We start from the raw sequence: 12,948 nt of genomic DNA, 5'->3' as shown, positions 1-12,948 counted from the left end.
GATCTGCAGCTACAGGAAGCGTCTGGTTGAAGTTATTACTACCAAAGGGGGGGGCACAAAATATTAAATGTGCTGGTTCAGTTACTTATTCCTCCCCCTTCTGTCATTGTTTGCATGCTATCCTCATTAAAATATGAAAACCTATAACTGTTTGGGTGGTTTTAGTTAAAGCAGACACTGTTTTTTCATCTGTGTGATTTTGACAAAGATCAGATCACATTTGATGGTGATTTTATGCAGAAATGTGAGAAATTCCAAAAGGTTCAGATAGTTTTTCATACCACTGTAAGCAAAACATTTAAGCGAGTTAAATGTTTGTTAACGTTTGTTAACAAATTCAACTAACGTTTGTTAACCTACGGTCTCGGTTAACAAACGTTTTAACACATCTCGGTTTACAAAGGCGTTTGCAGACCTGTCGAGGAGTAAACATTTGCTGTTCCAGAGTCTTTGAACTATCTATCTATCTCTATCTCTCTCTATAGCTCTATCTATCTCTCTCTATAGCTCTATCTATCTATAGAGCTCAATCTATCTATATAGCTCAATCTATCTCTCTCTATAGCTCTATCTATCTATAGAGCTCAATCTATCTATATAGCTCAATCTATCTATCTCTATAGCTCTATTTATCTACCTCTATGGCTAAATCTATCTATCTTTATAGCTCTATCTATCTCTATAGCTCTATCTATCTATCTCTATAGCTATCTCTCTATCTATATATTAGGGATGCACCCATTTTTTAAGGACGAGTACCAATATTTCTTTTCTGGTACTTGATGATACATTTAGAACTAGAGAGGGTATAATTTCTTGGGAAATTGTAGGGTGTGCTTGCTTGCTTCAGATGCAGGTGGGTCAGTTTTCCCTTCTAGTGATATTTTCAAGCATTTATCCTACTCATATTGCATAATTCATTACGAACACCCTTTGAAACAAGCTACTGTAACAACGTTGTCACTGGCAGTAATTCAGATGGAATTGCGATTCAAATAGTACCGTCTGCTAACTGAAAATATGCCTCCCAAAACGTAAATAAGTTCGATATTAATTTAAGGGGACATGGCTAATTCAAAAGCAGTTTGCTAGAGGCAAGCTTGTTGCCGTTGCTATCCACTCTCCACTGATTGTTTGAAAGCGCAGGAAATTAGAACGTTTCTTTTGTAAGGGATGATTATGCAATAAGCCCCAAGAGGCCGTGGTTTGAGCTGATTTTAGAACAGGTAAGGGGAGTTGTTAGGCACGACGCGAAGCGGAGTTTTCTCCAGTTTTGTTTTGCCATGAAGGGGTTTATTTCCCCGATAATGACCGGCGTTCTATACATTATCCCATTTATTACATGGCCAGTGGCGTAACTATAGGGAGTGCAGCTGCACTAGGGCCCGTGGCGAAGGGGGGCCCGTCTTAGATCTCAAGTGATAACTCTACCTGAAGAACTGACCGGGCCCCTCGCGCCGCATAAATCACAGAAAAGTTAACAAATGACCCAGTCCAATTAATTCGCAAACATGTCTCAATTATGGTTATTCTCATCTGCCCAATAAACATTTTAACAATGGCCAGTCTTAACAACAGCAAATAATTCATTTGGCCTCATTTGCCTTTTGCTGAATGAAACTAATCTCGTTTTTATGAAGTAATATTGTCTGGGTAATATGTTGTCAACGTTTCTATAGGCCAGCCACACGTTGTGATCGTTTGCCATCCTGTTGTGTTGCATTGCGTGTTGAGTAATTGCGGTAAATAGGCTACACCATCATGCCCTTCTTTTAAAAACACAAAAGTGGCTGCAGGAAGCGGCACAAATGCAAAGAGCAGGATTTAAGGGTGGCAAAGCTGGCAAAATTATCTTCATTTGGATTTGTGGCGAGGTGTTCAAAGGACGCTACGTCTGAACCCCAGCCCAACAGCAATGAGTGAAACTCAGCCACCAGGGTAGGCGAACGTTTACTGTATGGTATAGCCTATTGAAAGCATTTAGACATGGCTATTAAACATAATTAAATGCACGTATAGGCATAAGGCAGCAGACAGGTTAGATATTGAAAACAATGTGCAGGATGTTGTTGGAAAATAGCTAAAGCTAGATAGGCTAAACGTCAAGCTAGCATATACAAAAATAAAATCAAACATTCACCAATCAATTCACAATGTGTATTGTAATAAGCAGTGTTGGGAAAGTTCACTTTCTACATGAACTAGTTCAATTCATAGTTCATAGCTCCAAATAATGAAGAGGTTAGTTCAGTTCTTTTTTTCAATATGTGGCTGCCGTCTGCAATACCGCTCTCTGCCTCTACGCAATTCGGCGTTTTCACACTTGCCGTGCATAGACAGTAGAAGAAAGAAAGCACACGCAGCAATTGACAGGTTGGGTAACCCTGGACACAAGACTGTTAACGGTGTGTTTTTAGCCTGGAAGTCTCTAGAAATCTGGCCTAATTAAACACAATTTAAAACGGTGAACGTGCCATTCACAGACACCAGAATGAGTGCGTCCACTGCACAGTATCGTTCTTCAGGCAGTACTGTAGCCTAATACAGTAGGCTACGTTCAGTTCACCAAAATTATGAGCGAGCTCATGAACGTGTTCAGACGCAACACTGATAATAAATACATTTCCATGCGCCTCTCTAAGATCAACACTCAATAATTTCGCCTGACGATAGGTCGGTTAAGGGGCCCGTTGGTGAGATCTGCACTCGGGCCTGCCAAGTCATTGTTACGCCGCTGTACACGGCTACTTGCCAACAAAAATAACTTAACACAGTGTGTCTTTTTACAAAGTACTTGTTACCATTCGTATTGTTGATCAGCAGAGAAATTGTTCGCCAAAGACGTTGAACTTCATAGACTTTGAGCATTATTTAGGCTTCAAATCATCTGATGTCGCTAAGTAACAGAGTACGCTGGGGTTGAAAAGTTACCGGACTACTTGCGGAGTGCTACGAAAGACGTGAATCCGAGGCAAAAAGGCCACTTCCCTTGACAGCGGTCAAATATCCATAGCAATGGTCAAATATGAGAAAATTGTTCACCGCAGAACGTTGGGAAGCCCCATTCACGTGAATGGAGCATTCTACAGCATTAAGAACAGCCGTGTAAGACATATTATTATATGGCAACGACGGTACAAGCTTTCTGATTGGCTAATGGGTAGTCATGCCAGACGCGTATTGCCCTCCTCAGTGGTCAATAAGGCTCCGTATTGCCCTCTGATGTCATCGTCAAAAGCGACGAGTCAGCTGCTGAGTTTTACTATCCAGATGATGCTGAAAAGATTTGTCATCGAAAGTGAGGATGAAGACTAGACTCTTTTAATCACTTGTGTCGTTATTTTGTGTTGAAATTAAAGCCATTTTAGCAGAAGCATGTTGTACGCTTTCTATCAAAAGTAATGAGCTGCTAGGCAACACATGAAACACAGCGTGAGAAGACTTGAGAGCTAGCTACAATTAGCCTAGAGGTACCATTTATTTTTGTTTACAAAATGAAAAGAAGCTAAAAATGCCATATAATAAACTACTTACTAACCTCGACCGTTCGGTCATGCCAGGAAAAATCAATCCTCAGCGTTCCAGCCTCAGTTTGATATTTCCCGGCATGACCTCACTGTCGGTTAGTAAGTAGTTAATAAAGTTTAGCTATAGCTGTGGCATTGAAGACAGTACTGTAGCCTACTACACTGCCAGTGTAGCGAGCCGAGTCTGTGACTCTGTGGCTAACGTCAAAACAAGACGCAGTCTCACTCAAATTCCATGTTTTACACAAATAACAAACTATGCGGACCCGCTGGCTGTCTTAGAAATCGCCATATCTTTAAAACACTGCTGTCCATTTAGATGTAGAATTGACCCTGGTACGAAATTAAGAAAATACTCACCAGACGCGGATCGACAGTTGACTGAGTGACAACACTGTTGTTGCTGCCGCAATCGTCAATGGAGGCTGACAGGCTCTCACGTAGCAAACAAATGAACGTTTTTACAGCAATCTATATTAAAATCTCACCACCTGGCGGTTTTCACAATAGTCATATTGGCATAACATTTTCCTCTTTCAGTTTTTTGTGTAAAATTTTACTATAAAATTAGCTAGCTACAAAAAATACTACTATGACGCTTTCTAGCATGGCTGCCTAAAAGACGAGGCGGTCTCACGGGCGACCTGCACTCGCTCAAATTTCAAAGACTGTCACGACCTAAATCAAAAATGCGAGATTGCAGTTCCACTCGAAATCGCTTTCTCTAAAACGCCAAATGGTTGCGAGCTAGAAAGTCTCCATCACGTTGTATCCAGGCGTCGTTGCTAACGTGTGTTGACGTGGTGACGTAGCTAGCACAGATTACCCTTCGTCGACGAAAGGCACTTTGTCCCCACAAAAACGTTGTAACCTCCTAAACTGTGCAACGGAATGTAAATCCAAATACAAGCAACTCAATGGAGACCAAGACAAACATTTTGACACAGGCATTGTGTATGTAGTTCAAATATTGACAAAGTTTTAGGGGGGCAAAAAGAAATAACATTAATAATAATAATATATGTGAGATAACAATGGTTTGTGCTCGCCGAAGGCAAGCACACCCCAACTAGAAAAGGCTGTTCCTGCGAAACAGCAGTGAGAATGCTGAAAACCTGAATGGGGATAGCTGACCATGCTAAAAAAGCTGAAAATAGTGAAAATTTAGTAGAAAGTTATAAGCTGAATGTCTTGTGAACATTTTAAAGGTTGAATGGTGTCTCTATCTGAAAGTATGCTGAAGTAGTTAAGTTTGAAAGAGGAGGACTGAAAGTATGCTGAAGTAGTTAAGTTTGAAAGAGGAAGCTTTTTTAATGATTTGAAAGGATTTACCATTACTTTTAAAATGGAGAATAATTTGCACAAAAACCTTTAAAAAAAATTAAGAATAAAAGGGAGAAATACCAAAACACAGCACATCTCCTGAAGGAGCTGAACGTTTTTTTTATTATTATTATTATTATTATTTATTCTTTTTATTGCTGAAACTACAGAAATGAGAAAATACCCGCAAGCTGAAAGCTGAAATGAATTTCAAAAATGTGTGAGTCACACAAAAGAGGCAGTGTGGAAGCTGAACTGCATGATCTAACACTGCTAAGAGCTAAAATAGCCTACAATGCGGGAGAAGCTGAAAGCTGAACTGTTAAACAGGAGAAGAAGTAGGCTAGCTAGTCATAACAAGAACATTATCGTTTTAACAGCTGAAATTATAGTTGGGATAGTAATAGCAGTAGCAGATGTAGCCTCCCATTGAGTGCATTTACTCTGCTTTCTTAGTAGGATTCAAACATACAGCAGTAGGGCCGATACAAGAAGACAAGGCGACACTTTGTAGCAAAAGTTTCGTCCGTGAAGCATACAACGATTAATAAAAAAGAATCATGTAGATGTGTTTATTGAGTAATCGCATAACTAATTACACATGTAAATGGAGTAATTGTATTATTGGCATAAACCGACAATTGCTAGTAATCGGGTTTGATGAATGATGAACTTTATTGGTTCGTCGAGAATAACAGTGCGTGTCCACTGCAGCGACGCGAATCGCTTGCCATCGCTTGCCTTCCCACAGTTCACCACGCTCGGGGGCGTTTCAAACAGATTAATGTAGAATGTAGTTCTCTAAAGTCACTGTTGTAGTTGTCATGGCCAAGTGTGCAGACTTGGGTTTACGTAGTTGCAACATCGATCAAAATACAACTTGTTTACAAAATATAAAACTGTTTAATACTGTAGACATACACGTTGACATATGTAAAAAAAACGTTTTACTCTATATTCCTCAATCTCTGCTAATCTGCCGATACGATAGGGAGTTTCAGCCCGGCTAGCTAACTAGTTAGGACAGAACGAAGTTACGTAATGTGACTAAACTGAATTTGAAAGTACAAGCACCCACAACTTCGGCAAACCTTGCGCCATGCATCGTTTTTTTGTATTAACATCTCTGTACGAATACAGATATGTATCGTACAGGACTGGGTAAGCAGCCACACAAACAATTAGTTTCTCCTCCAGTTTGAAACCTAGAAAGCTAGAAATGTTTACCATGGTTTCTACGTTACGAGAAACAAGAAAACACTCCGATTGGCCATCGCTAGCGAAAATCGCTCCTCATTAGCATAAAGTTGAGAAAATCTCAACTTGAATCGCTTGAATCGCGTCGCGTCGCTACCCACAATGCACCACGCAAGCGATTCGCCTGACTCCATAGAAAATGAATGGAAAACTTGTTGTCGCTCGCATCGCGTCGCTGCAGTGGACACGCACTGTAACAGAAATTTGCCTAGCATCCATACCTCAAACAAGTTAACCTAGACGCAAAACTACACGCCCAATCCAAAATATAAGGATATTTTCCGAGACCCAAGACTCTGCCGAAACCAGAGATTTCCTTTATATGTCTCTGCGGTCAGAAATACGACTCTACCTGCAGTTTCCAAAACGTTACCCAATTCTGCTTTCATGGTGCGTGTCTGTTTGGTTGCCACGGCAATGGAGCAGCTGTGCTCGCTAATGAGCCGGGCAGAGAGAATGACACATGTAGCTAGCATCCACACCTCAAACAAGTTAACCTAGACGCAAACCTATACGTCCTATCCTAAAAATGAAACCAGAGATGTCCTTAATATTTCTCTGCGGTCAGAAATTTGACTACCTGCAGTTTCCAAAACGTTACCCAATTTTGCTTTCATGCTGCTTGTTTGTTTGGTTGCCACGGTGATGGTGCAGCTATGATTGCTAAGCAGCTATGAGGGCAGAGAATAACCAACATTTACCTAGCATGCTTAATGCTTAACAGCATTCTCACAATAATATATATGTGAGATAACAATGGTTTGTGCTCGACAAAGGCAAGCACACCCCAATTATAGATTTTTTTAGGGGTGATGTGGCAGTTTTCGAAGCACCACACAGTTAGACTAATGAATGTAAGACAGCTTATTTATTATTACCTGAATGAAAAAAGTATAATTTTTATGTGCTTATCACAAACTTTAAGTACAAATTTCAGTGAATGTCCACTAACCTTTAAAGAGCATAATTACCTGTAAGAAAGGCTGGTGGGATCAGCCAATAGGAGACTGAATACACTTGTCAGACTTTTATCAGAGTTATTACAAATGATGGTTGGTCTTCTGAAGTAATACCGAACCAAGTTTTTTTATGCTCGCAGTGAGCAATCTTTAATTTAGTGAAATGGTGCGTTGATGATAAAAGTAAGTTGGTTGTTGTTCTTCGTCCTCGGATTGTTTAACCTTATTTAATTCTTTAAATTATGCCATTTAGAACATACTTTATGAGTGGAAGGGGTGTCTTTAAGTAGCCTAACCTTATTGCTTTAGGGGAAATGGGACAAAAATGTGCAATATTACATTAGCAATTAGACAGACTATTACATTAGCCTTCCCCCACTGCAAAAACAAAAATCCTAAAGCGAACACTGAGACGCTTTTATCCAAAGCGACTTCCAATAGAGAGCTTTACAGAAGTGCATAGGTCAATGATCATAAATAACGAGATAGCCCCAAAAACATTGCGGGGAGCCAAAACATGAAGCATACATTGTGAAAAGAAAATAAGTGCCTATGGGAAGAAACAGAAGAGCATGTATTTAAACAAATTGCCATTAAACAACATGAACCTCAAAAGTGCAAGAGTGTACCTGTAGGAAAGCAAGCAACAATAATATAATTCACAGCGAGTACAAGTAGTTACATCAAACTAACATCTGATCCAATAAATCTTTCTTAAGTACCGTTGTACGCCCTTTCTTCATGTTGGAAGGAGCACTCGCTGCAATCTTGCTCTGCAGTACTCCAATCAACTGGCATAGCTTAACTCCATTATTAAGCTCCTCCATGAAATTCTCAGCTCTTACTTCCTCTCCTACATGGATGGGTGAAAGAGAAGAGTGCAAGTGAGGGAATGCGTTTCAATTTGGGTTTGAATGGGGTATGGGGGAGATGAATGAACACAGACTGCAAACAGTAGATAGCCTCTCCCTTTTGACTGTACAGAAAGCTTATTTTGACAATAGATTTAATTAGAAAAAGATTTGAACAAAAACCAAAAAAGTGACTTCTCAAAACTCTAATATTAAGGCATACATCCATGTTGAAGAGTAGAGCAGAGTAATTGTTTTAAATCCTGAGAGAAAATTGCATTGTTAAAAGAACTTTTATAAAAAGAACAGGAACCAACTATAATCCTGTGTTTACATTGCATTTTTAATGCTGCGATATTACATGTTAAGTCAATGCAAACACGCAATTTTGTGCCGGACAATGCAAATGAAGTGATGGACGCACTATTTCGCATAATGCTGTGTCTCGAAAGCTTATCAATATTGAGATTTCACTCACGTTTTTTTGGAAGAAATTGAGGGCAAGATTTTTGTAGCTGTCCGTGGGCATCCTCTGCTGTACAACACTACTTAGTATTTGTTTATAGAAGTCATTTCGGACATGGTTGATGTAACACAGCTAGCCTGACGTTTTCATACTCATAATTCTAGTCAGAATATGAGTCTGAAGCCTCTCCGTTGGGCTGTGAGTATGGGGCGTGTTTCAACAGAAATGCCTCTTTGCTCAATTGGATATACCTACAACCAATCAGAGCAACGTAGTATGTTGTTTGTTGAAAACAAATTCAACCCAAGCACTCTTTGGTGACGTGGTTGTAGGGCTGCACGATTAATCAAATTTTAATCACGATCACGATTTCGGCTTCCCACGATCAAATTCACGTGATCGAGCGATATTTAAAATGCGTCTTTCCGTTCAAAGAACACTCCGTATCAAAGTTTTTTTGCAAAGCCAATCTAGCGTTCCGTAAACCAATAGGTGTGTTCGACATCGGCTGTGGCTGCATGAAACGACCAGCGGGAGTTGCCGCTTGCTGTCGGGGAGGAGTTATAAACGGCTCCTTAAGTCGTAAAATTTCTCATTTTATGTATTGGGTTAACTCTTTCTCCAATCTGCAGGCTGCAGCCGGCTGCGGCGCTGCGTGGAGTCGAATACACCTAATGTCTGTTCACGTGCCTCCATGAGCCAGTCAGAGTTGTTCCCTGCACCATACAGCTCAATTTCTAGATGTAGACGGTTACAGACAGAGTAACGTGAGGAAAATTCCGCAACAGATAGTCGGTCATAAGGATGCTATCTTAACAAAGAAAACAAAAAAAACTACCTGTGACCTGCCTTCGCTAATCCCTAAAGCCTTATTTTAGATACAGTATAAGTTTAGATAGCTTGCAAATACAGAGGATAGCCTACCTAAGTTGAGTTAGCCAATGTCGTTAGCGATGCTAGCTAACGTTTGCTAGCTGCATAACTTTTAACTGGGTCTTGCAGCGCTGCTTGATTTACTGAAATTATTCTGAAATGTTATGTTCTACTAGCTATTAGCCTATTTGAGCTTGGTACAGTTTTCCAAAGCCCTAGTGTAACTGAGACGACACAGTAAATAATTCCTCTTTCAAGTAATAAGCCCCCGTTCAATTGTTGAGCATTAAATTAGCTGAAAGGTCTGTAGAGATCTTGGGACTATGCCACTCGAGCGAACACAGATCTGTGTTTTGCTCATGCAGAATTCGGTTAAATAAAATTGGTAAAATAAACGTAATGAGTGGAACAAAAGATGAAGTAACGTGGCATTTTATTTTGTGTGAGTTTTAACTTGTCCAGTGGGGCAAGTACATTTCTCTTCCACTTGCCCTACAAAAAAATCCACTTGTCCCGGACAAGCGGACAAGCCTTAATGCTGATCCCTGCCGTATTTGTTTTTTATTGATTATATATGAGTTTTATACACATCCATTATGCAAGTACAATGTATTGTGACAATAAAATGTGATTAGGTTATAATCAACAAATAATCGTGATAATTAATCGTGATTTCAATATTGATCAAAATAATCGTGATTATTTTTTATTATTTTGGCCTTAATCGTGCAGCCCTACGTGGTTGTTTACGTTACTGTTGATCATCTGTCCATCATCGCATAACTCCCGCCCTGACAATTGGATTGGTCCAAATAGCTCCTGTTCAGACCAACTTTTTCCCCAACCGAGCGATCCTAGACCCATCTTCCCGACCAAATGTTTTTGTGGGCGGGGCTAAGTTGGGCTGGCAGCCAGGCTACCACAAAGCAGTAACACAAAGCAAAAATATATCTTGCAGCACACAACAATTGCTTTGCTTTTGGTGTGAACACAGCATACTGGTCAAGAAATAGAGCTAGATGTTTCAGAGCACATACTGCAAGGCTAGTTAATTTTGACCACAAAAGGTGATACTGAAAAGCAGTGCTTGACATTTTACTTTTTTGCTTACAGACACTGAAACTAGCTAGTTTTCCAAAGCCACTCAGCATTTTCACTGGCCACAATTTTGTGTTTTCATCATCCATTTCTATTCTCTTGTTTTCTGCTCTCTGGGTTCTAACACCTGTAATATGTGGCCATGTCGTAGCAGCTTGTTAAAGCTTTTTATCGCGGGACTGCAAGCGCAAGCAATAGGCCTAACACAAAAGGACCAGAATACAACACTGTATGCAGGTAGTGCTCTTGGGAGTTGTAGGTTCGTAGCTCATAGTGTCACTAACATTGGAATTAGTTTATTGTTTCAGATGTCTTTTGAAAAAACAAACAGTTTGACATTTTAAGATATAGCATTATAGCATAACTGTCTAGTAAGAGTGACTTTGGGACATGCCACAGCATGTCAGTGGCATGACATTGGCATGACAGTGTTCATGTGTAGCCCTGCTGAACAGTCTCCCTAGTTTCTTACCCAGCATGCCTGTGAGCCAGATGGCAAGGTCTTCCTGCATAGGTACCAGCGTGGCCTCGTGACGTACAGACAGCCACTGGTCATACTGGAGTACATCAGCCGGCCCAGGCCCAGGGAGCAGGCTGACAGGACTTCGAAGGCTCTGCAAGGGCATATCAAACCTCTCTTCAAGCCACGCCTACAACAGAATGACGGCAAAGGACAGAGACATGAGTAACAATGTATTAATACTGTACATGTGAAACGTGCTGGTAAAAATGTGTCGGCAATCTTTAAATTGCAAAACTGTCAGTCAATATAATACACAATATTTTTGGGATCACTGAATACATACTTCGTTGGTAAATGTCACTTCAGACAAACCTAAGACATGGATACCTCTTACCTTAAAACCATACCTCAACACAAAGAACGACTTACATGGTCTGTAAGTTGTAAGTGGGTATTAGGGCTTTGCAGTATGGCCTAAAATGTATATCTAGGTATAATTTGAAGCAGTAATGGTATAACACACACTTAATAATAACTGCAGCATTGCTCAGTGGCTAGCTATCCAACATGTTCAAAAGGTTCTAACTTGCGCGTTTGTATTTTTCCCCGGAAGAATGATTGCTGATAATGTCAGGATGTGAGGACTTTAAAGAAGGGTTAACCGCTAAATGTAACACTGTGCTGGCCAACAGAGTCAAGCAGGCTTGTTGGCAGCACAATTGCCGATAGAGTAGGCTACATTTGTTAGAACAGTGTTCTTGTAAGCCAAACACATTTATATTTGATCTGGCTTGCAATATGTGTATGTGCTCAGTGTTTTGTTTCATGTGTGACCTGTGCCTGTCTGTGTGTATTTGATGACAACCCATGTTTTAATGTACACCACATTTGGCAACGGTAGTTGTTTTTAAATAGTGCTCTATAGTAGGGCTGCAACAAACGATTATTTTGATAATCAGCTAATCTAACGATTGTTAGATCGATTAGTTGACTAATCATTTTTTTCATTGATTAATCAGAATGCTTTGAACGATTTTCAGCTTTTGCAATTTGTTAAAACATCGATTTATACTTATTCTAACTAATAAAAACAAGAAATCACTTCAGCTTTTGAAAAAAATATTTGTATTGCACTTTGAGTCAACTGAACAGTCTACTACATCTCTTTTTGTCCAATTGACCTATCGCTAAACCCCGCCCCCCTTAGTTACTGTTGCTAACTCGGACAAGCTATCGCAGCTGACTAGAGTTTTAGCCGTCAAAAGGGTCTTTATTATGCAATGAATGGAGGGATACGTTCAGAATTTAAAAGCAGATATGGTGGATGACAAACTTTAAGGCGAGAATTTACAGATCTCAATGCCAGAGGGAGAAGCTTCATCTCACGGACATTCACAATCCAGGATAACAACATCCAAGAGTTTGGATTTTGTTATCCTGAATCGTGGCAAATCGTAGGCTATCCTGAATTGTGGATATCCAATGCTTGGCAAGACCAGCATTGTTGATGCACTGCAGGGTTGGATTAGCTACATTAATTTACCTTCAGTTAATTTAACTAATCTGGATAGGCACTGAGATGTAAACCTACGTTTATTAGTTTACCGTAGCTGTCACTGACAGGGCAGTGTCCTAACTTTCTAGATCGTGAATAGCTAGCCAAACGTTATAAGTAGCTAATAACGTTAACGTTCAGGGTTTTTCCTGGGTCAAAATGGGCCTTCGGTGCTCAAAACACACACACACACACACACACACATATGTGGGGGTTGGGGGGAGAAAAAAAAAGGTGTACACACGCACACCTTCTCCCCCAACCCCACATTTTTGTCCTATTTCCGCAAAGCAATAAAGTTAGGCTACTTAAGACACCTTACACTCAAAGTATGTTCTAAATGCTGCCAATTAATAATTGACTGAACAACTTATTGTAAATGGTCAGCCTAGCCTATCGATTAATGTTGGCCACTCTGAACCATGTAGCCGACACTGCCTGCTTCGTTTGATCTTGATAGGCTAAGCATTCTGCAGCAAACATAGAAAATAAACCCACTTTTTATTAATTAAAACGACTTCAGCATAATAATGCACCTTAAATACAAACCTGAGCAAGGGCAGAAATCGCTACCGA

At 40.1% G+C, this 12,948-nt stretch overlaps 1 protein-coding gene across 5 annotated transcripts in view; it reads right to left on the bottom strand.

Moving 5' to 3' along the window:
- gas2l3 (growth arrest-specific 2 like 3) overlaps nt 1-12,948 on the bottom strand; it is a 59,000-nt gene that overhangs the window by 27,445 nt on the left and 18,607 nt on the right. For 3 of the 5 annotated variants that reach the window (XM_084701333.1, XM_084701335.1, XM_084701334.1), the window contains exons 2-3: nt 10,827-11,004; nt 7,789-7,919 (exon numbers count right to left, since the gene is read on the bottom strand). In XM_084701333.1, the coding sequence (XP_084557459.1) occupies nt 7,789-7,919; nt 10,827-10,980 (285 nt within the window). In that variant the 5' untranslated portion in view covers nt 10,981-11,004. Of the gene's footprint in view, nt 1-2,801; nt 2,936-7,788; nt 7,920-8,395; nt 8,615-10,826; nt 11,005-12,948 lie in introns of those variants that run through there. The other 2 variants (XM_084701336.1, XM_084701337.1) reach the window with 2 other exon arrangements.

Source organism: Hypomesus nipponensis, chromosome 7 (assembly GCF_054491055.1).
Source record: "Hypomesus nipponensis isolate SF chromosome 7, ASM5449105v1, whole genome shotgun sequence".
Classification (NCBI taxonomy): domain Eukaryota; kingdom Metazoa; phylum Chordata; class Actinopteri; order Osmeriformes; family Osmeridae; genus Hypomesus; species Hypomesus nipponensis.
Note: the sequence above shows the minus strand (reverse complement) of the source record. Positions and strands in the feature narration are given on the sequence as shown.